The sequence below is a fragment of the Corvus brachyrhynchos genome, unplaced genomic scaffold (assembly GCF_000691975.1).
Source record: "Corvus brachyrhynchos isolate BGI_N302 unplaced genomic scaffold, ASM69197v1 scaffold94, whole genome shotgun sequence".
Classification (NCBI taxonomy): domain Eukaryota; kingdom Metazoa; phylum Chordata; class Aves; order Passeriformes; family Corvidae; genus Corvus; species Corvus brachyrhynchos.
The window spans coordinates 1314057-1338607 of NW_008238330.1; the positions used below are offsets into that span (position 1 = coordinate 1314057).

Genomic DNA, 24551 nt, shown 5'->3' on the forward strand with positions numbered 1-24551 from the left:
ACCCCCCTGCCTAGGGGGGGTTATATCACTTGAATATGAAGAAATGCAATTAGACCTTGTTCTGTCTAACTCAAGATTTTTGTTGCAAAAGATTTTCCTGCCTCAGTGCTTGCAAGAGTGGGTTTGCCTGTTTACTGAAGGAACTGATTGTTTTATGAGTTTTCACTTTCTCTGTGATATGAGCCATTTGTGAACTGGAGGTAACCTGTGAAAGCCAGCTAGTTGATTCTCTGCAATACTGAACAAATACTTTATCGATAGAGTCAAGTCTGTTGGGGGAGGATTGTAACCTGTTTGGGGCAAGTGTTTTATTCAGGGTCTGAATTTTATAGGTCATTTGCTGGATCTTCAGAAACGTCCGCATGCATCATTTTCACCAGTGCCTGAATTCTGACCTTTCAAAAGAGCCTGTTGCACTGATTTTCCTGTAGAGGATTTTCCCCAAAAGTAAAAAGAAGTTTGGTGCTATCCAATTGCTTACCTGGCACACACCTGGCCTCCCTAAGATCCATTGATAATCAGAGGGTAGGAAGCAGGGCAGGGGGAAGGTGTTTTCCTCCAGAAGGCATTTCAAAGCAGATGCTGAATTTAGGTGCACTGAATCATCCCCTGTAGGAGTTTTTATCTTTCTCCATGGACCAGGGAGAGGCTAGAGAGACTGGCTGAATGACTTTGCTGACCGCAGTTGGTGGTGAGAAACCTCTCCTTGCTGAAGCCAATGAAAACATCAAGAAACAGAGACATCCGCAACTTCTTTAAGTAATTTATTTGCCCTCATTCTTAACACTTGGTGCCAGCTCTCCATTTGGTCAGGTTTGAGTTCTCCTGCTCGAACTGTTGAGATGGCTTTCTCTGCTTGATGGAGAAAGATTTAGTGGGGACTGTTTCTGTCCTTCATTCAGAAATCGAGACGCCTCTGAATCTTCTTTGTGATTGCATGAATAAACCGCCCTCCCAAAGTGTCTCACTTAGATGCAGTTTTGCCATTTATTCTGTGGCTTTTGGCAGGTTTTTACCACTCCTTTGGCAGTCATGCCTTGCAGCTGCAGCCAGCACTCCAGAGCCAGAGAGCAAGGCTGCAGTGCCCTGTTTGTCCCCTGCCCCCGCCTTCTGCTCCATTCCACCTCCCACTCCCAGCCCAGAGGAGAGGTATATTGACCTTTCCACTTACCTACAGCCCAACCGGGTATTACGTGGTGTTTCTGAAGCAGAGCCCTGTGCAGGATGTCTCTTGAGACCCTTCTGGCACAGCTCTCAGGCAGAAGATGCTGCTGAATTTTAATAGTTATTTATTTCTTAATGGACTGGTAGATAATTTGCCTTTGCATATAAAATAATTTCCTTGCCACTCATTTCCAATACTGAAGTAATAGGTAACTATTTCAGCCTTTTCTGCATCAACTTTGCCAGTTTTGCTAATATAATTTTTATTCTTAACATATTTTTAAGCTTTTTGTTTTACCTAAATATAGAAAGTCTGGATATTGGAGCACCATTTCCATCAAGGCTCGCGGCTTCCCTTACTGCATTTCTGCATTTCACAATGTCATCAATATTCTTTACTTTTTCCTCCTTTTTTGTTACTGATTTAGTTAGTAGTTTCCAGTTGCTGATGAATTTGAATTAGTTTTTTAGCTTAATTGTGGAGGGAGAAGGATTAACTCTTTCTCTTTTATTTTTATTATGCCTGCACAATTTTCATTCTTTTTTTTTTCTATTTAGATTTTTCATCCTAATTAATTTGAATGTAGTTTACAGGAACTTTTGGAAATCTTTTTGATACAACAGCTGGGTATATTAATCACTACTTGCAAATTTCTCCTTGCCCATAGAGACTGTAATCACATCACAATGAATGGTCCTGACACAACCGGCCTAAATGAGGTCCACAATAAAGTCATCTTCTGTATGTAATTGCTGTGTAAGTATTATCTGCTAGTTTTAGAAACTCTAGGCTGTTTCTCAGTGGTATCAATAGAACCTCGAAAATATTTCAAACTCAAGTCACGTGTAACAACCAATATATTTTTTTTCTTTCCTGCATAAAAAAACCCCAACTGCTGAAGGAGTAAATCAATCTTCCTTTTCCTTGGCCAAGTGGTCATGAGAGTTCCCTGTATTTCTTCTTGGGTTTTCTCTGTGCAGTCACTCAGGTTCAAGATTTTCTGGTCTGAGTCCCTAGAAGGTGGTGACACGCAGAACACATTTGTCTTATTGCTTCTTCCATTCCTGATGAGATTACAACATCCTGGTGTTGGAGGTTTTTCAGCCAGCCTAATGTCATTTTTTATCTCATTTCCCCTTGCCAGATATACCAACTTGCAGAATTCCTATGTAGGCATTTGAAAGAAATTGTTCATTCTTTGAGTTAATTATCAGATCAGCTTAATTCATTTTTTATGCCCAATTTGAGATTCACACAATGAAATTAATACAGTTGAGAATAAGAGTTTATATTGCATTTATCTTTTAACAAATATTTCTAATCAAATAAAACTATGACTTAATTGCATAAGCTTTTAAGTGAAAAAAACCAAATACATGCTTTGTTTAAGAATAGCATAATCAAGTATTTTACTGATTTTTAGACCTACATGGGCATTTCTCTCATTATTTGTACTTTAAAGTAACAACAAAAATTACTGTTGTTCTTTTCTTTTACTAATTAGCAGTTCCCTGCAGTTGTTTCCATGCAAACAGTGCTTGATGTGAATAGGAAAACCCAACTTAAAAACTGTCTAGAAAGGGAAACAAGAAACTGTATGTTTCTTGTGGAGGCTGTGTCTGTGGAAGTTTCATCAGCCATCTCTCAAAATTGTATGTTTCTAGTGAGGGCTGAATTTTTTGGTAAGTAATGTGTTTTGTGTCACTTCTGTTCTCTCAGACTTGTGTCTTATAGAGAACCTGATTTTCTGAAGGCATTAACCGTCTGTCTTGTCTTGGGTTTGTCTTGTCTTAAAGTGTTTCAAGTTGATTCCATAGAACTGAAGGAACCAGTAACTTATAATTGTTCCATTGTTGTTTTTAATCAGGCTCCCATTAGGAGCATGAGAATGTTTTTGTTTTCGATTCTTTTTTAAAATCAAGTCAGATACCAAAACCTGGAAGTACCTTGCAAGATAGGGCTTCCCTCTTCATGCAGTTCTCTGGTTACTTCATCACGAATGCCCAAGATGGAGCCATGAAAAGAAGACAGAAGTGCAAATGCTGCAAAATGAATTGTGCTTCTCATTGTTCTTGTGGTGCTTTAACCATGGGCAAGTTAAGCCTATAGGTAGTGGATTTATAGTGATTTACCTTTAGCCTGGCTTTGGCCCCCTTTGCCATAGTACCTGGCAAGGGCCTGAGCACCTGGGCTCTTCAATGAATCATCCACACTGGCTTCGGAAGTAAACCTTCCCAGTGAAATAGCAGCAATATCCGGACTGGCCATAGGTTCCTATTCTGTTCAGCCTCAGCTGATACATTTCATATGTTCATATGTAGCTGAAGCTGGGCCAGGACTTCTCTAGCTTTGACAGGAGGACTAAATGAGAACAGGGAATTTTATGTGCCTCTTCCCACAGCATTCCAGTGACCATGCAGGAAGTCATTGATCAATGGGATTTAGGCAACGTGCACAAGAAAGGTATGTGTGTGTGGCCTGTTGGCCTCTGCAGCGTGTGCTGTGACGCCACCAGCCTCTGATTCAGTAAACGGAGGGATAAGAGCCTAGGTGGTGAGCCACATGCCACGGCTGGGATGCATCTCTGGCTGAGCAAATGCAGTGTGGACTGTTTAAAGCCTGCTCTGTAAGGCTGTATGTTTCCTGCTAGTGCTACGGTTTAGATGTAGTCATAGGAGGATGATTTTCCTGGGAAATAGCTTAATGTTCCGTCACAAACAGAGGGCGAGTTCCCTGACCTGCTAGCTCATCCTACAGGAACAGGATCTGACCTCTGGTAGATCACTTAGTATTGTTTGATTGTCCTGATCTGTATGGCTTCTCTGTGCCATAGCCCAGGAGAAGAGCTGAAAAGCCATGTCATCTTTTCAGATATCTGATATTCAGGCTATGCAGCACTGGGAGGGTGAAGGAGCTGGTGCACCTGCACACTGAGACAGAGCTGTTAGCAGTAATGATTTTGCAGGGTATTTCTGATGCAAATGTCATTAAACTCATTCCTAGGATAAGTTTGTTGACCTTACTGGAGTTGCATGGAAAGAATACTTATCCTGTTGTCAGATATGTTGTGGACATAGAGAGGATTAAAAAAAAAGTATTTATCCAATAAATGTATGTAATTTCTGTGTAACTGCTTTAAAGCATTAGAATTGCTATGGAGAGGTCTTCCAGACCTCTACCTTCCTACATTGTACCAGGAGCTGTAAAGGAAACCTCATTGCAGCAGTTTGTGTGCATTAGCATGGAAGGTGACAATTAGATTTTTCATCTTTCCTATGCCACAGTTTCTCTATTTGGCCACATTACATGGCTTGGGGCAGGATTCAGCTGTGGTGGGGTGGACAGGAAAGGGGTTGATGTCAGTTCAGTGGCTCTGTCATTGCATGACTCGGAGCATAAATTAATGAAGTAAATCTGTTTTCCTTCTCTCTCTCTTTCTTATCTGTGATTTTCCATATACAAAGGAAATGAAGAGAGGGAGGCAATGAGAGGTTATCATTCAATGATGAGACAGGCTGTGGAGAAAAACATGCTGCTCCTTCAGCAATCCCAAATGTGCTCCCAAATCTCAGAAGAGCTGAATATTTCAGCTGAAAGAGTCAGTCATGAAATAATCTTCTCCCCGGACACCAAAATGGTTGTCACTATTGTACAGCATCAACAGCTCACTGAGCTGAATGGGGGCAGCCTGTGCAGAGCTAGTGTTTCAGTCTGTCCACCTGCAGCCCAGTAAATAATGGCAAGGATAGTTTACAGTTACAGAGGGATCGGAATTGCTGGCTGAATGGTCACAATCCAAGAAAATGTGTTTTAATTTAGCTAAATGAAAAGTAATACATCTGGGAACAAAGAGTTTAGGCTGTACCTACAGTAGAGGAGACTCCGCTTGGAAAACAGGATTATGGAGTCATTGTGGTAACTGCCTGCACTATAGCCACTGGTTCAATGGGGCTAAGAGGCCTCAGCAGACTCTGGGAACCTAGAAGCAAATAATAGGACTTGGGGACGGCAGAAACATTGGCAGGAGCATCCCTGGGCTGCAGCACCAGGTGGTCTCACTGTGTCCACACCTCAGTGAGAAAGAGGAAACATTGTGGAGGACCACTGATATAGTGGCTGAGAATTCCTGCATGGTCACTGGAATGCCGTGGAAAGAGGCTGGGAATATAAAAGCCTTTATTAGGGTTAAAGTGTGCGATCCAGACAACTTTTCTAAGGCAAGGTTTGTTATGTCTTTGTAATGCTGGGTCACAGCAGTGCAATAAGGGTCCACTGAAGTGACTCTAATTCAGCTGAGACGTGAAACCGTCCATCCTAATGGTGGGTAATGCTGAACAGGCAGAAGATGGTAAAATCACCTCAGGGGGTTTCCTTTACAGACATGCCTGAGTCCACCGCAGGACAGAAACTCAGAAACTCTCCAGAATAAGTATGTAAAATTCGACTGAAATTATTGCCTCTCAGTTCTTATTCCAGTTCCTTTCTGTCAGGGTGGTGAAAAAAAAAATCTACATTTCCCTCAATTTGCTCATTGATGCAGCTCTGCACTGAGACAGTGATGGTGCCCAACCACCAGCTTTCAGGGTTTGGGCCACAGGTAGTGCATTGTGGGGTGTCTCTGGAAGCACTGGACATAGATGTGGGTAAATGCTTTGGAGTTGTGAGATGATGCAGCATATCTCTGTCCCCTTGGGACCTGCCTATGGCCCTGTCTGTGGCTGGCACTGCTGTGAGGATTTGCTGAGCATTGCCCTGCCTCAGAATTGAAAATTCCTTGGTAACATTGCATGAGCCAGTTCTCTGCTTTGGTCTTTTCTAGTTTTTTTATGTGACACCAAGCAGCTTTGCTTTCAGAGAACTGGGGTGTCTTGGTCTGTCTGAAGCCTTCTGGCTCAGTGCTGACACTGCTGACTGCCCTGAGCAGCACGGGAGCTCTTGCCAGTTGTTCACAACAGGCTCGATTTGAACCATGAGAGCTGGGGGTCAAAACATGATTTTGTAGAAAGCATCAGGTCATATCAAACAACAGGTCCAAGTATGCAGTTTCTTCTGCAAATAAAGGTCATGAGATCTTAAAATACATGGAGAGAGATTAAGGGCACCTAGGGACAGAAGTCCTATGTTATCATCATCATCATCATCACCACCATTATTACTGACATTAACTTTTATCTCTCTGTTGTCTTAGTTGCTGCTTCTGGAAGGCAAGGCAGCAGTTGGCTTTCCCAGCCTTCCTTAATTGCTTTCTTTCCATCAAGGAGTGCAGAAAGCACATGCTAAGGTAGAATTTAAGTCTTTTCACATTTCTTTATCCCACGACAACTACAGACTGGGCTCACCTACAGAGTTTGCACTGCAACCTGTATTTGAACTTCTCCAGCTTGACCTTGGGTTTTGGATCTGTACTTTAGTAAGAGGAAGGCCAGCTGAGCTGAAGGGATCTGACTCTTGCTTCAGATCTTCCCAAACCATGGGAGTGTGCCTCTTGCACAGCTCTGGTCTGAGCCCATTTCTAAATATCACCATAATGCAATAAAATGCACAAAAAAAAACCCCCAAAAAACAAAACCAAAAACAAAACCAAAAAAAAAAAAAAAAAAAAACAACCCCAAACCAAGAAACATGTCCAACAGTGGTTATTACCACAGTTACATCACAGCAGAAACAGGTGCAAGGAAATAAGCCTCCCAAAAGTTTATATTCAGGAGGGAGATGACTGAAGAAAGCAGAAGGAAAAGAGGAAGGCGGAGGTAAGGGTAGGAGCCAGGGGACAAAGCAGAAGTTGTTTCTCTTGGGATGTGGCCAACTTAGTAGCTGTCCAAACCCAGGAGATGTCTTGGATGCTCCTTCTGTTACTGTATTTGCTTTTTCCATTTTAAGGCTGCCTGCTAGCAGAGTGCATGATAACGCCAGTGTTGCATTGCCCTCTGAGTGCCCTGTTGCCTGGAACCTCCACAGTCTGCTGAACTGTATTCAGGCCTGATGCAAGAAGACACACATCCTTCTGAGCAGATTGTGTGTAAATTCCAAGGAATCCTTCAAGGACTCATAAGCTGAAATAATTCTCTCTGCCCCAAAACTATGGGGAAGGAAGAGAAGTGATTTTGGGAAAGCTCACATTCCTCCAGCAGCTGCAGTCACTTTGGGTGGGATTCATCTGACTGAACATAGATGCCTCCATCTAAGCTAGTCACATTAGACTCCCTTTATGGGGGAGAATATAGGGAAGCATAGGCACAGCTATGAGTCACCCCTCCTCATTTCAGTGTCTAGAACAGGTCAGGCAAATCATGCCCATTTCTCTTTGCTTTTAAAAGGAGCTGCAATGAAGGGGCCATGTGTAGGTCTGTAAGTTAGAGAAAGCTTATCCTTTATCAATTATTTGATCTGGGACTAAAGGGCCAAGCTGCGATGAGGGCATTGCCAGCAAATGCTGAGTAACCACAGCAGAGTGGGGTAAATTGTCTCACCCACAGCTTATTTCACTGTGTGAAAGGATGCAAGGAGCGCAGTGCTGGAGAAGAAATGGCCTAAGAAAAATGCCTATAAAACTTACCGTGGGATGTTGCCCTAGTGCCAAGACTATGTTTATTTTGAGCCAGATCAGGTACCTCTGCTTTTCTGTTTGCAGGAAAAAGTTACTGCCCTCCTGACCCCACTGCAACTTGCTGTGTGACCAGTTACTTCCCCACTCCCAGCCCCGCTTTCCTTCCCAGTTGTCCTTTCCAGACTTCAGTACAGCAGGCCCATCTTCAGATCCCTGTAGAGCACCAGGGGAGTCTGGTTCAGCTCTGCCATGTCCTTTTCCTGGCCGCCTGGTTTCATGCTGAGCTGTCTGTCAAAACAGGAGCATTTCCAATGCAATGTGTGCTTCAGGGACACATAGGGAAAGGAAGTATAGAGATAGCCAGAAGCAGCAATGAAGTTATGTTGTTATCGGATGAGAAAAGTAATGAAACAAGAATGCTTTTGAGCATGTCATGAACCAGCTCCTCTCTTGAGGGATTTGTGCTGAGGACCCTGAAGATCTTATGTGCCCCCATGGCTGTAACCCATGAGTAAGAGTGTGAGGCCTGCACACAAGGTGAATAAATGGTTAGATGAAGCTACTTCAAGTCAATTCCCCCTCCCATTCTTTTCTTTTCGCACCATTGAAAGATAAACAGAAGCTTAAGTGATGCCATGGGGAGCTGCATTTGTGAAGTTCCTTACCACTGCATCCCAATGTGCAACAAACCTATTTACTAACACTGGTTTTGCATTTACCAGAGGTGATGTGCAGAAATTATGGCGGAGCCTGGCAGAACAAAGTAAAGCGCGGAGGAGGCATGAGGCTGTTCAGATCTACTGCAACTGGTTCTGCTCAGCACTAACCTGCAACTAATGCATGGGCCAAATGCCAAGTTTCCAACTCCCTTCTGTAGTTTGTTGGCTACAGAGGGGGGCTGGCACCCTAGGGGATTTTAGTTTCCCTCCCAGGAAAAAAGCAGAAAAGTGAGTTAATTTGCTTAAAAATAGACAAACAAATGAACATGTGTGTATATGTATATACCTGCACTTGCACATTATGTTCTTTGGAAAGACCTAAAGAGGGGAAGTCTTCAGAAGCTGATGTTAGAGAATTTAGTACCTCTCCTGAACTCAGGACTTAGGCTCCTCAGTCTCAGCAAGATGCTCATGGACAATTTGTGCTGCGACTTTTCAGATATCTTTAGCTGACAGGCAGAACTGTCGTTCTGGTGCCTTTAAACCTGCCAAAGGATTTGGTATCAAGGCAGCTCCTTCCTCTGTGCTCTGATACTTCTGGGAAAGCTGGCTGGTAAGGAAGGAGAAGTATGTTCATTAAGTGCCCTCACTTGGAGTTAAAGGGCCAAGCACCCTCCTGTTCCTGCTCCTTCACCCTTCTACAAGAGGCTCACTGGGTAAAAATAAAATGGTTAAAGGTACATGATGAGAAAATAGCCTGGTAATTGCATTACCCCCATGGTGGAGTGGCTGCCGGTACAGCCCCGGGTGAATGCCGGTTCCTGTCCCCTCCCCCCAGCCACAATCCCTCTCTGGGACAAAGAGCTATCTTTTCTTCTCATTCATTAACACCCTGGCTCTGTGACTTGTGTGTTTGAGCCAAGAGGCACAATCTGACCTGCTCCAGGATCAAAACAAGCTGTCCCAGATCATCACCTCCCTCACCAGAGATGCTAATGCATGGGATGGGTTTCCCAGAGATCCTGTGTGCCTGCACCCCATGGCTGCATTGGTCCTAATGCCTATTAATAGAAGTAGAGGAAAAGATTGGAAGGGGAGAAAATCCCAGTTCTTTTCTGACAGTGCCTAGCTCTGCTTGGGTGGAAGCTCTTCCTCACTGTAGTGCATCACCCCAGTCCTTGTACACCTTGTTTTCTAACTATCATCTCTACCAGGACATGGATGTTTTTATTTTTTGCTTCAGAGAGCTAAGAATCCACCCCACACACAGTTGAGCCCTCTGTGGCACCTGTATGGTGTGTTTGCCTCACATTGAAGCAACCAGCTCCTACAATTTTGCTCTCAGGTTCATCCTCTCATCCCTTGCTCTCAGTAGTATGGATTAGAAGCTTTAAGCTTTCCTGAGGGTGATGAGGGAGAAACAGCTGAAACCATGGATTTGCCTTCTCCACCAAGAAATATATCCAAAAATGTTTCACTATTTCAGTGCATGGAAAAAGGGAGCTGGACTGGACCCTGTGCAGCTCTGGGCTTGCAGTGCTCCAAGAGCCAAACAGGCATGTGGGCACTCTAGCTTTAAGAATTGATTTCCTAAGTGAACTGTCAGCTCCCCGTGGCTGGAAAAATCTGCAAACAATTTCTAGTCACTGAACAAAGCAAATCTTTGTACTGTGCTGTAATAGGTCATTATTAAATAAAAGCTCCTTTGTTAGGCTATAAGAAATGGTGTATACTCACTCCACCACTCTTCACAATGTGCCTTGGTGTGACTTTGCAATGCATATGAAATTCTATTTCATGTCCTGTGAAAAGATGACATGGTATGTTATTTTAATTTTGGTAGGAAAAGCTCAGGGTAAAGCAAGCTCACAGCACAGCTCTGGTGATTGAACTTCATTGCTGATGCATTTGATTCACAACCATACAAGAGAACATGGAGACCGGACTTTATCTCATGTGCAAAAGAGTAAATGAGGAACAACATGGGGAAAATGACTAGTGATGACACTGAAGGAAAACTTTAGCAGCTGCAATTCTTACAAGGTATGTTACTTACTGGGCTGTCTTATTGCAGTTCCAGGCTTAAATGAGTCAAAAAAGGAATCCAAGGGCGTCAGTGTTTTCCCACCCAGAAACATAAATATGTTTCCAGCTCCCTCTTTTCTTTCTTTTGCTCTGCACCCAGTGAGTTCCCAGTAATCTGCCAGTTTGGGCCCTACAGCCACAGAGCCCTGTTACCCTGCTCAGCATCTGTTTGTGTTGCGCATTGATGTCGCTTTGCAGCAGACCAGGCTGAGGCACAGGCACGGCAGCTGTAAGCCCTGCACCTGTACATTTCGTCAGGCTGTGACCTTTTAACCAACCCCATCAGGTCATGATTTAAGATTGTATCCCCCATAGTTTTTCTTCTCTTGCTATATTTTGCGTGGGGTTGGCAGTGCATGAACAGGGATCTTTGATCCTTCCTTTCCCCTGGCCATCAGGGCCGTGGGAGACCCCCAGAGCTGGTGCTTCCTTCTCAGCTGGTAGAGGTGGCAGCCAGGGCTGAAGTGGGCATTGGGCAAGTGATTTCTCTGAGCCCTGTCCACTTTTGTCTCTTGGCTGGGCTTAAATGAGCCTTTTCCAATAAGTGCCCAGCTCGGCTCAGGCTGAGGCTGCTAATTCCAGTCGTGTGTGGGTGATTCATATGCCATCTAATAATAGCAGCTTCTGGCCATGCCAGCACAATAACTGACCATGGAAAACTCCACACTGCTTTGGGCTGCTGGCCCATCAGCCTTCCCAAGCTTAGCTGGCCATGGCTGGTGGTTTTTCTTTGAGGGCAGCACTGTGCAGCTCAGCAAGAGGCTGCAGATTGTGCTGTGGGCATTGCTGTGAGCAGTGCTGGTGCTCTAGCCATGGGCCCTCTGTCCCAATGGCAGTGCCACCACGGGGTCAGTTTAGGAGCTGTGGAAAATGGACTGATCCTCCTGCTGCTTTACATAAAGCAGTTGCTATTAATTACCTGCACCAGCAGCCACATCAGATAGTTTGCTTCCAAGGGCAAAGCTGTGTTTGTCCTTACTTGCCATCCAAGTACTGTTTAGAGCATATGCAAAAATCTTTTACATGGCTGCCAAATTCATCTTTGAGGCAGAGTCACTGCTGTTCCTGCTACTGAAAGGCAGCAGGGGGCTTGCTTGGTATGCCTCATTCACTTGTTTGGATGCTTCCAGGGAGGAAGGGTGATGGCAGGGCAAAATGACACACGTGTTCCTCAGCCAGACTTCTACACCACCTTTTTCCATGCTTCAGTGGGATTTACTCTACCTGGTGTTTGACCATCCAAAAAGGAAGGCAGGAAAGTGGTGGTGGAAGCTGGAGAGGTCTCAGCCCTAGGAACATGACTGAAGCCTCGACAGGTGATGGCTCTATGTCTTGGCTGCAGACCAGAAGCCAGTCCAGGGTGGGGGCAAGAAGCTCATCACTACTGTGCATTACAGCCTGTCAGTCAATTAAGAATCTCCCTTCATAGGGGTACAGTGGTCCCAGCAGAGCCAGTGGATGGAGTGGCATGCCCAAAGTGGGATATCTCTGCAGCCAGGCCAGTCCGACACATGAGCCATGATTCCCACAGTGTGGCAGCGCTGGACTGCTGATACAGCATCGGGACCTCAGGCATAAATATAGTTCCTGCCCTGCTGCTTCCAACCATGTGAGCTGTGGCCCAGGGGAAAACACACATCCAGGGCAGACAGTGTCACTGCTGAGTCCTCGGAGGTAAGCATCAAATACTGGAAGAGGATTATTAGAAGCTAGAAAGCCAAAGTGATGGAGCCAAGGAGGCGTGGGAGACTGAACAAGATGTGACAGCACGATAAGCAGTACTGCAGTGCAAGCCAGGCACCCAGCCCCACTCCTGGGTGGAAGGACGGGGCAAGGTGAACCCCTTCCCTCCTGCTGTCAAATCCTGTGGCTGCTTCCTACATGGGTTCTGCACAGGTATCCCAGAACTCTGCTGCCTTTAACTCGCAGGGATGGCAACTGGTTGGGCAGGCCAGGCTGTGCAGGACATGTGCTCCTTGGACACCATCACTGCAATGCCCCTGGCTCCCACAGCTGTCCAGAAGGGCCCCAACTTCCCAGCAGTCATGGGGCTGTGCTCCCACACCACCCACACAGCAGCTGGGGGGTTTTCCTTGTAAGCAACTGGCTCATTGTTTCACTTTTGCCATCTGTTTGCCTTTCAGGAAGGATTTTCCTTTGTTCCTCCCCTGACCTAAGCTGGAGTTGGGGTTTTCCAGACTCAGGGTCAGGGTGGCACAGGTCAGCTCCCTATCCCAGCTGTGCTACCTGGGGAAGGACCTAAAAGCCAGGCACCAAGGTCCAGCTTTCCTTGTACCAGTGGTGAGCAGCGGTGGTGCTCAACTCCTGAGGGCTTCAGATGTGCTTTTTGGAGCCCTGCTGTATTGCAAAACATATGAAATGGTCCCTGGGCAGAGGAGGAAGAGCTGGCCCTAGAGCCAGCCCTGAAGTGCTCATGTATGGCTACAGCTTTCAAGGACACCCCCAGTCTGAAACGGGGCTGGTTCCACTTTTGCTGAGTGCATGTGGTGTCTCTAAAATTACTAAATGCTGTCTTTTTCCTTTGTTTTTCTTCCTCTAAATCTGATGTTTTCATTGCAGTGGACCAGCACTTACCAGTTAAAAGACTGACCAAATACTTATGCTCAGCAAACACAGTGGCACCAGCAAATCTAAGCAATGCCGCTATCTAGGGCACGCCGGAAACAACATTCGGGGTTTTGAGGCTCTCCATTTTTAAGTTTAGCACAAGACCAGCCAAGCATGGGATGACTTAAGCCAGGACAATGTTGTCATAAAACTCATCATCTGGTGTAGGACAGAAGAGAAAGCCTGCCAGTCTGCAGCCTGTTCTCTTGAAGAAAAATACTTTGTGTGAGAATATGCACAAAGAGAGGAGGATCCAGTTCACCAGGGCTCATATTTAACTGAGTAGATCAAAGCCTGCACTATTTGCTTCAGGACTGTTGATTTTGGTTTTGACCAGCTTCTCCTCCACAATGACAAGTCCTAGGGGATTTTGTATTCTCGTGGGCTTTCTGCAGAATGGGGCTCTTTGCACCAGAGCTTCTAAGCAAAGCTTGGCACACAAGCTGCTGAAACTATGGAAGCTGCTAAAGGCAGAGCCGACGCTGCAGCAGGCGACCCCAGCCCCCACACCTGTTTCAAATAGGAAAGCCAGGCCCTAGCCTCGGCATCAGCAGAGATGGGGGCAAGAGGATTCCCTATAACATTTTGTTGGCTGGTGCTCCAGCTTTCCCTTTCTCTGCTAATACTCCAGCTAAACTGGAGCCCAGCATTTTCCAGCTGCCCATGCCAAGCAGAGCTCAGGTGAAGAGCAGTTGAAACCTAAGATTGAAACCTAAGATGTCTCAGGGCACAAGGGTAAGCAAGAAGTGCTACAGTGGTTCAAGACTGCACTCCACAGAGCTAAGAAAGGCACTGCTGCCTCCCTGGCTGTGTGACTAAGCCTCTGCACAGCTTCAAGCATTTTCTGTAATTGGGAGAAAACAGCAGCAATCTCCAAGGGACCAGCTAAGGAGAGGAAAAAATAGCATGCAGTATTCTTGGTTTTCCCCTATGCTACAGCCCAGCCTTGAGAAAAGGAGGAAAGGGCAGGGAGAGGCATCCAAGCCAAGGAAAGGACTGGATACAGGGCAGGTGTAGGAGCTGTGCCACTGGGCTTGCTCACTCTGTGCCAGCCTGCAGTGAGGCCACATGGTGGGCCTGGACTGGGACACCACACCACAAACTTCAAAGTGACATGAATTGTTTGAATTCCCTACCACAAAAGCTAAGCATGGCATGGTGTGTCCAAGTAATGGTGTCCAATGGAGAGCTCTTGCCAGCTGGATCAGCAGCTTGCCTGCTCCAAAGGTGATCTGAAGAAGAGACAGCAGCCCTTTGGGGGACCAACCACGCTGCTTCTCCCTGGATGGCTGCAAAGAGCAGCTTGATTTACTGCTTCTGGAAGGGAACAAAGCCCAGTGCCCACACATGCTGCAGCACACTTTGCCACTTACTGCAGCCCTGCAGCCCTGCAGCCCTTGGCTTCTGCTGCACCACCCCCCAGCCTCACCATGAGCACTGGGACCTCTGCCACTGAACTACACAACTCTAAGGGTTCAGTGCCTGATGACTGTTTTCACAGAAGGTATCACTTGGGGGTTTTTAGCCCTCTTTTACATCTGTAAACTTCTGATGAGAGCTCAAGTTCATCTTCTGAAGCAGGATGATGCAGACCATTTTTTCTTCTTTGAAGCTCCATCCAAAAAGCCATATTTAAGCAATGCCATGCCATGGGGTCCCACAGACAAAGCTGAAGGAGTTTACTGAAAGCTGGAGGCTTTTCAGTAAAGACTGGAGGCTGAAGTGGTCAGCAATGACAGGGATGAGATATATCTGCCTTTTCCCAGAAAAGCCGTCCAGATAAAAAAATTTGCTAGTGAAAACATTGCCACAATTCCTTGGCACTGTGAGATGTGCTGTAGGTCTTCAAAACAAAATGGCCTCAAGGCAAAATAGGCAAAGTGAACTTTTCCTATGTCTTGGGAGGGCTGGCTGCTCATATATGGAAACAGGAAGTCTTCAAGCAGCAAAGGTGCAGCAGGAACCATGCTCAGGATGAGGAAGCACACATTTCTCATGGTTCTCCCTTGGGGGATGCTGCCTGGAGCCACAACCCTTTTTCTACCCAGCCCTATAGGTGCCTCTGCTTTGGGATTTTTTATGAAGCGTTGCTATAGGAACTTAATTGCTTCTGTTCATCCAGGTCTGAGCAGCTTCCTGCTCCCACTCCTCCTCTCCCAGGGCTGGCAGCGTCAGGGCTCTGAGGACAGCGAAGGATGCTCAGGTACAGCAGGAGTGGGGTCGTTCAGCTCAGCTCATTAGTGCTACTATTTCTGTCTCTAGCCTTTTCTCTGTTCGTATCCATCTGGGGCTCTTTCAGTCATTATAGAGCTTTCCACCCTCTTCTTTTTTTCCTTTCTCCTCCTCTGTCTTCCAGATTTTTGCCACTGTTTCATGTTGCTGTCCAAGTTATTTGTCTCTTCTCTCTTGCTCCGGTCGTGGGAACATTAGTAATGTTTTTCTGCAGAGCAGGGTGGCTTAGAGACCGCCTCACAGACCTGACAACCATCCTAGTGCTGCTGGCAAAGGCTGGAGCAGCTCAGCCAGCCCATGGGAAACGATCCTGTTTATGGTTCATCACCATCTGATCTACCCACTGCTTCTCGCTCCCGCCTGGGCCCAACTGTGCCTCTGCCGTGCGTGGCCATGCGCGGGGTGCAGTCCCGCTCTCTGCTCCCCGCTCTCCTGCCACAGCCACCCCGCATGTGGGGCGAAGGGAAGCGTGACTCACATGGGCCTCCCACCCATGAGTAACAGTGTTGGTCTATCACGTCTCAGCCAGCTGCGGCAGCTCAGAGGGAGGGCGGCGGCTTCCTTGGCAAGGCATGAAATAGGTCACTCCATCCCCAGAACACGGGTGAAAACAGGGGACCAAGACTGCAAGACATGGCAGCAATGAGCAGCCTCACATCAGATGCAGGAGCAGTACCCCATGACAGCAGGGGGGTGGGCAAGGAGGTACACAGACATGGGATGCAGGGATTCCTGTCAAACACCATCAGTTCTTCCTTCTTCCTTGCCCAAACCTGCTCCTTTTTTTCCTGGGAAATGCGCAGGGAGAGTCCAAAGCCAGTGAGGGAAGAACGGGTGGAGATGGTGGGAACACAAAGCAGTTATGTGCTTCTTGGGGTGGAAAGAGGCCCAGGTTATTAAATAGCAGGCAATTTTAACATGAGTTATTAATACTAGTTGTTTGTACTGGGAAGTGGTGCCTAGGGGCTCCCATTGCACTAATCATATAACAAAGCCATGTTCCTAACACAAATAGCTTGTGTTTCAGCCTGAAGAGAACAAGTCGTCTCCTTCCCATTACCCTCTCTTTGAAAAAGCAGCTTGAAGATTACACAGTCGAGCCCACAAAAACTGGGAAAGGAAAAAAATTACATTGGGCTGCCCTACAGTGCCATCACTTACACCCAGCCAGCCCAGTAACTCCATCAGCACTGTGGGCCCACGCTGTCTGCTCTTCCCCTGCTTCATCCCCAACCACGGCAGGCCAGGCCGTAGCATTATTGGTGATTTTTGTGTTACCCATCTTTGGGTTTGAGTGTAGTAATGTCACGCCACCCGTTTAGGGTACTGGGGGACCGTGGGGAGTTTCTTCCCCCCTTGCTGATTGATGCTATATATCTCTGTTGTATTTTTTTCAGGCTTTGCAAACTACAGTTCTCTCCCGGGTACATGCCCTTCTGAAGTAAGAGACCAAATTAATGAATTAAATTAATTCATTTACAGCCTTGGCACTAAAGCACAGACTAAAGGTCAACAGCATCTGCTGATTTTGAATGGTACAAACCACAACTGCCCCGCTATTTTTTGTTTTCCTGAGAACTTGGCATTATATTGAGCTTGACCACATGGCAACACAGGTCCTCCTGTCTCTGGCTGCAGCTTTGAGCATAGTTTTTCATCAGCCCAATCCCACGTTCAGGCTGGAGGACCAGGAATACGACCTGGAGCCCAGGCCTTCCCTAGCAGTGCTCAGCTCTGGAGATGCTGTAACCTTGCTGCCTGACCTCACACTACCTGGCAGCACCTTCATCTGCACGCTCAACACAGCGAACCAAGGTGCTGAACAGGACAGGGGGCCCCTTGGCATCCCCTGCCCTCTTGACACTCATCCTGAAGTAGATCCAGCTGGTGGAGGAGATCCAGCTGGAAGATGAGCATGCAGTGGTTGGTTAAAGGTAGAGGTAGTGGTGCAAGTTTGGTGCACAGAGCAGAGAGAGGGGCTGTCAGTCCACGTGTGTGGGCTCCCTTACGGCAGCAGATGTGCAACACTACTGACACTTGTTTAGCACAATGCTCTGCAGGTGTGCATGGGTGCAGGACTTCATTGCGTTAGTATGTAAGAAGTGGGAGTCCTTTACCTCCCACTACCTGCAGGCGGCTGGTAAGGCTCAGAAATGCCTCGGTCAGCTCTAAGCCCCTGACAGCCATGATCTGTGGTCAGCATGGATCCTGCTACTGACTCCCCAGTCCCCACAGGCCTACTCGCTTCTGTGCTGGTCCATCATGTCTTTGTCTGAGGCTTGTTCCATCCCTGCTGCTGACCTCCTGTTGGCTGAAGTTGTGGGGAAACCACTGCCACACATACCCACCCCCCAAAGTGAGCCGATGCTGAAGCACTGCCAAACTTTGGGAGAATTTTGGATTGCAGCACACAAGCTAAGGCACCATGGCCACCATCAACCTCCCTTTCAAACTGCAGGGTCTCCTTCATTCCTATCAGGCCACTCCCAGGGCTCTCCTGCCTCACTGGTTTCTCAGATGGGTATGCTTTAGGCTTTAGCTCTCCATTCTACCCTTTGTCCCTCCTCAACCTTAAGGCCTGTGCCAAATGACAAAAGCTTAATAACAGCTGAAGGGTGAACAACAAAACCCAACACAACAGGACAGACAAAAAAAAGAAGTTAACATGAGCAAATAACAATGCAAAGTTACCTCCCTCTGCGTGGGAAATGGCTCACTTACTTTGGCTGAGGAAGGACTAAGGCAGAAACTGAGCACTGACAGCTCAACAGAGTGGTCTGGGTCTTGCCAAGGTACCAGCAATGGAAACAAAAGGCTTTGAAATGAGAACAGCTCACACACCTTAAGACCAAGCAGCATGACAATATTTTCTATACTGTTTGCCACCACTAACTTGACATCATCCATAACAACTGTACTCAACAGGAGCACTCATTACAGCTTTGAAGATAACTGCATCTAGTTCTTTGCAGATCACACTGTAACCCACTTGAGTGGACATCTACAGATTAATCCAGCCAGGGGAACTTCTCTTCCTCCTTGCCATGCTTCTTCATGGGTGGGCAAGCCTTTGTGAGACACCCCTGGCAAGCAAGGGATAGAAACACAGCCTCCATAGAATAGCCCAGAGTTTAGCACACCTTGGCTTTGGCCTCTGAACCGACTGCTCCTTCAGCAGCGTTAACCAGGTCAGCCTCTCTCCTCCTTTCAAACACTTTTATCTGTGTGACACTGCATTTTCATTTTTTTTTTCCACCCGACACCCGTCAGCCATTTTTCTTCAGAGAGAAGGTAAACACCCTGTTTTGTTTTCCCATCTGTATTTAAACTGTGAATGGAGTGAAGCAACAGTCTGGGGAGCAGAAAACAGCTCTGAGTGGAAGCGATACAAGCGCTGATTGCAACCAGGCTTTTCAGACATATGAAAAAATAACTCCCTCCCCCAAGGAGATACTTCAGAAGCTGAAAGCTAAGAACTTAAGTACAAAGGCTTTTGTTTTTATTGACATTGTAAGAAACAGTTTTTTTCTTTGTTACAAAAAAGCTAAGTGGTTCTGCAAGCAGAAGTACAGTTCATATGTACACAGTGCTACAGACCCTTCAGATCAACCTAAGGCTTGAGAAACATCAGATCATAACTGCAGGTTTATCAAATGAAGACCACTAAGGTCTGTTACAGCTGAACACTATTCCTACCGTACATAAATGTATTTACACATTCTCTTTTTTTTTTTTTAAAAAGGATTACAAGCTTTATAAAAAAAAATTTAAAAATTGAAAAAAAAAAAAAGCAACACATTTTTATCTTACATCTGCAGGACTGACAACAGTAACTGTTCCATAGGAGACATTCCACCAACCCAAGGACAATAACACGTGAATACCAGAGGTTTACAAGACATTTCAGACCCTATTAACAGTGGTATGTGCTATTAGCTGAATGGCAAGTACAGCCTCATCAGGAAAATTTGGCAACACATCCTGGTCCCTCTCTTTTACAGGGTCAACGCAAAATAAGGCACATACACTGCAAGAATATAAACACTGCTGTTCAGGGGGACAAGCCATTGCAGGACAGGTGTGGGTGAGCCAACCAGCAATCTCACTGAGGGGTGGGAGAAGCAGTGACTGAAATGAGCAGCCAGCCAGCATCTTGATGCACGTACCATTTGGGGCCATTCTCCAAGGAGAGAATAACATCATCTGCCATGTGGATGTGTGGGACCATTGTACTCCCCAGCAAAGCCCATGTGGAAGCCCACTGACTTCCCTGCAAACACACCTTTCCTTCACCTGGGTTTAACTGACAGATAAACTCTTCACTGACAACTTCCACTTTGTGGAAAGTAAAACTGCCTGGAGAAACACTCACACTTCAGGCAGGCTGGGTGTTACTGACGTGTCCAAGGCCAACAGTAACAAACATGGAAGACTCTCAAAGGGCCATTAGAAGAAATGGTGATTTAGGCTTAGGTTGCAATGCTTTAAAAATAGAACATTCATGATATTTTGTGCATTTTCTTCTACTCTCGGGTGAGCAGTGGGTTTCCAACAGCTATGCAAAAATCAGCTGATGTGCCAGATACACAAAAGCAAGCTTTGACTCTGTAACTGAAGAGGAAGAGTAGAGGGGTGCTAGTAAACACATCCCACCAGTGTTGATGGGACTTTCCCCAGACTGCCATATGGTGAGGAGGTTGACAAGTGAAAGCTGGTGTCCAGTGTAACAGTGCCATGCTCAGAGAGACCAGTCTACCTCATCAAAACAGAACCAAAACCCAAGATAGCTGGGCTGTGATGTATTGCTACCTTCACAGGTACCAAAAAACAGGCTCTTTAGTACAGAACAGAAAAGCGTGAGAAAACACTAGAAACTGAAAAGTGACACATGAACATAAGTGGCACATACACTTAATGTGAAAATGATAAATCATTTGAACAAACTCCCTGAAGACACAGTGGAGTTTCTGATTCTTCAGCTTTGCCAAATCAAATGGGATGCCTTTCTTGAGCATGTGGTTTCTGCCAAGACACACTTTTGGCCCAAGACAAGGATAAGTGAGTGACTAAGGTTTGTCAAATCCAGGAAGGCAAATTAGCTACTCCAACAGTCCCTTTTAGCCCAGAGCAATATAAATGGCTCCCTCTAAGCTCTGATGGATCACATCTGTTAATAGCTTCCCAGCATCAATTGCACCAGCAGATACAATTATGAACTGGAAAATTGAGTTTAAAAAATAGTTGAGGATGGTTGGGGTATGTTAATGTATTGGCTCCATAACAATAAAAGACTTCTCTCCCAAGCCACCTACTCCCAGGCTGGTCATAAGTCTCCCTGCTGAAGTTGTTTATAAACATGTAATTGATGGCTTTAATAAACAGCCAGTTATTGGCTGTTTATTATCTGAAACATGTCCAGCACAGTCTTTCCTCATGCCTATAGTGCTGCTTCTCTGCAGGGCTGTGAGCTGTATCCCAGCGCTGCAATGCACAGCATTGGCCCCTGGAGCATCCCTGCCCCTGGGGACCTGCCCAGCAGGATGCATCCCTTCTTGTCCCAGCAGCAGGGCAGGGACGATGGTTGTGTACAGGCAGCAGGTCTCTACAGGGCCTTTGGGCAATGAGAGGGCAACAGGGAGCAGCTTCCTCCCACTGCCACAGCAAACCAGTTCTTTGCCATGATGAGCTGTGCCCAACTGGCCGTGCAGCCCAGGGACCACTGCAGGCAGGCTGTAATAGCTGGTCAGGGGCAGGGGAACTGGCAAATGGCAAAGCACAGGATGAGCAAATATGTGTGCATGGGAGAGGGGAAGAAAGAAATGCTGGCTAAAGATACAGAGAAAGACAGGAGCTAGATCATGATAAAAGGTGTAGGATATTTGCATTTGTTTTGATTTCTGACATTCCAGCTCACAGTGCAAATCTTTTGGTATGTGCTGTGATAAGAAGCCCAAATATGGCCCCTGCACCAGATTCCTGTGATGTTTTCCTACTGATTTATAGCTCCATCCTCTAACAGCTGTTAATGTTATCTGACGGCTTTACTGAGGTTCCATTCCTACACATTTCCTCAAACGTCGTGTCCTGAATCAGCTGGTATTTCACCTTTTGCTTTACAATGGAAAAAAATGCTATGGCTTTCTAGCCTACAGAGGTCACCTTCTGATTTTGACTGGGCTAAAGTTTATCTCTGTTTCAAAACTGACCATACTCTCTCTTCTCACTATATGTCTACTATAACACCAGCTCCTTACAGACATCAAATCCATGACTGTAAGTGCCTGCACAATTTACATCCCGTAGTAGGACTTCACTACTGGGATTTAACTGAGAAGTCTGCAAGGGCTGGCACTCCATGCAGCTTCTAGGAGTGGGTGAACTTAAACCGTGGTCTTGTGATTGTTCCCCACACCAGCCTGTTCATCCAGGAGCACTGTGTGTTTAGGGATGCAGACATGGAGCCCAGCAGAGCCAAAAACAAGCCAGTGCTTACAGAACAAAATGCCATTCACCTCTACCAGTGAGTAGCTTCATGATCACAGTGCATTCGTTTCAATTTTTGCGGGTGTAACTGAGCCTGGGCATTGACCCACTGGTTTGCTTTGAAATTAAATGCACGTGGTGTCACCGAGAGAGAGAGAGAAAGAAGCTGGGTTGGTCTCTCTGAGCTTTGATGAGTTACCAGACAACTCAGTTGGTTAGAGCATGGTGCTAATAGCATCAAAGTTGTGGGTTTGATCCTCATACAGGCCATTCACTGAAGAGTTGGACCTGATAATAATTCCAGATCAGAATATTCTGTGATCTATGAATATTTGCTGTTCTCCTTACTTCTTTGCTATTTTTAATGGCAGTTTAAATCTCAATTTTGTAAAGCCTGGGCACAGTGGAAAAACATTTAAGATTAGCAGATTGCTTGCAACTGCTTTGATTTATTTGGCTAGTCTGAGAACTGGGCCAGCCATTCATTTTTTACTTTTACATGTCATGCCCATGATGCTTTTGAAGCTGTATGTATCCATGGAGCTGTCTTGGCTAAAGGGGATGTACACACAGTTCTTCCAGCAAATAAGAACCAGTGGCTCAGCAAATTACACCTCAACAATTTGCATTAAAAAAAAGAATTCCCCAGTATGAAATACTGCTATTTTGTTATTTCATTGTATGAAATACTTCATAAGACCCTGATTGTATCTCCACAAAGGGGGTGTGCAATGGGAAGATTATAGTCTACCCAAGTCACTACATATGCCCATAATTTTGCTATCCAGCCATTTTAAAAAGAAGGCTGAAAACCAGAATACCAAATATTGCAAAAGATGAGAGTTGGACTACGAGCAGCTTTCTGGTCCTCTCCTTCCTCTGAAATAGGTTGAACATTACACAATCTCAGTATCATTATTCAAAGCAGTGACAGCTATCTCTCTGGGTGTGTAGAAAAAAGCTTCTGCTAGAGATCAAAGGGCTGATGGTTTTCACATTTCTTATTTGCTTGAACCTCCCAACTTTTTGTGCTCCAGGTCTCTGAAACTGCAGCCCAGGGGTACCATGGCAGTGCATTTCTAAACTGGTCTTCCACCTCAGTGTGATGTGTCCAGTGCATCCAGAGAGGATTTCATCTCTGTATGCTCACTTCACATTGTGCCTGGTTATAGGTTCAAGGGGAAAAGTTGCAACAGTTTTACAAGGTCTAGCTTCGTTTGAGTAACAGAAAATCCCCAGTCATTTCATCAGGCCTTTTTTACAAAAAAACCCCAAAACAAAACAAAAAAACCCATGCACTTCACACGTTTACATTGGTTTACAATTAAAAAACAAAAGAAAAAAAAAGAAGCATACAGACATTCAAAACGAGTGAGAGAGAGAGGAAAGAGAGAAAGGCAGGGAATGGGTGTAGCAATACTGATTCAAAACTGAAATGGAAGACAGTTTCTCCCTAGAACACTTTAGGGTTTTCAGAGTCCTTATTCCATAAAAGGAATATACTTGAAACACATCCCATTTAGGTGAGATGAGATTGCTAAAATACATACACAACTAAAAAATATGAGTCTTTTTTTTTTCCATCTGTTATCTCCTAAGTGTTTTTTGTTTTTCATGTCTATTGCATAACAGCAAGAAACTTGCTTTCTTCTGCAAGTGAGGTCAACAAAGAGCTCATGTCCCCAATAGCCATGTTGGTTGTGCTTACAGGCATAGCTGGGAATGTAAGAGATGCTCGGGGAGTGGTGAGGCGTGAGGAATTGCGGGAGGCATTTTGAATGATACTTGGGCTCAAGGCTCCCGAAATTAAGCTGACATGGTCCCCATCATCTATGATAGCATCAAAATCTATCTGCACACCCTCTAGACTGTTGCTGTCAATGCTGTCAACTGTGCTTGACACTTGGTTAGCCCCCGGAGAAAGAAGCTCGGATGAGTTTTCAGTTGCAGTCCCCTGCAGCAGGCAGTTGGCTTCCGAACCAAAGAAAGAACCTGTTTTCATAGCTTGGTGGCTAAAGCCCATGGATTGGTCATATAACTGACCAGAGTAATTCTGCATGTTAGAGCAGAACTGCTGTGATTGACCTTGCATTTCCATCTTAATGGTGTTTACCCTGTACGTCTGGTTGCCATCACCTACGTGTCTTTGCTGTTGGGACAGGTTGTTTCTCAACACATTTTGCCGTCTGTTGCTGCTGTAATTAGAGCATGACTGGTAACTTTTGGCCACTGACAAACCTGAAGGCTGGCTACCAATGGTGTGAGACACGAGTGGACAACACTGCAGCCCTTGATAGAGGCTGCTTTGTGAGGTAGGACTAACCTGCCCTAGCATCATTTGACCGGATTGATTGACTCCCTGGTAATGAACGCCATCTCCAACTGGTTGGCTTTGCAAATATTGCTGTTCCATCATATTCCTGTTCTGCATCCCATTTGCCATACTGGTGGTTTGATCGCTGGATGCCATGGGATGGCTGAAATTTTGCTGGTTCCCATTCACTGGCATGTTGCTGATTCTCAGCTTCTGCCCTTGCACTGCCATGCCACAGGAATTGTCTGTCACCCCAGACATCATTGCTTGCCTGCCCATGCTTTCACTGTAAGGCTTGTTGGACTGCATGCTGAAAGAATTCCCAGCTCCGCTGCCAAGAGCCATGTTTTGCTGTAAATTGTAGGAAGTGTTGTTCTCCGCCAGGTTCTGATAGCCATTCTGCTGGGCCATGTTGCTTCTCTCCAGATTCTGCTCGCG

The 24551-nt window shown here is 45.9% G+C and overlaps 1 protein-coding gene and 1 long non-coding RNA gene across 5 annotated transcripts in view; one reads left to right on the forward strand and one right to left on the reverse strand.

The window, feature by feature from the left end:
• Positions 1-10219: 10219 nt before the first annotated feature.
• On the forward strand, positions 10220-18698 carry LOC108446825. Its single transcript, XR_001862131.1, has 3 exons — positions 10220-10414; positions 11886-12130; positions 15207-18698. It is a non-coding gene; the product is annotated as an uncharacterized LOC108446825 (long non-coding RNA).
• Positions 18699-18793: 95 nt separating this feature from the next.
• Positions 18794-24551, reverse strand: part of GLI3 (GLI family zinc finger 3) — a 208558-nt gene continuing 202800 nt past the window's right edge. For all 4 annotated transcript variants that reach the window (XM_017734631.1, XM_008633830.2, XM_017734630.1 and 1 more), the window contains one exon: positions 18794-24551. This exon is cut by the window's right edge and continues 1187 nt beyond it. In XM_017734631.1, coding sequence (XP_017590120.1) covers positions 23418-24551 — 1134 coding nt within the window. In that variant the 3' untranslated portion in view covers positions 18794-23417.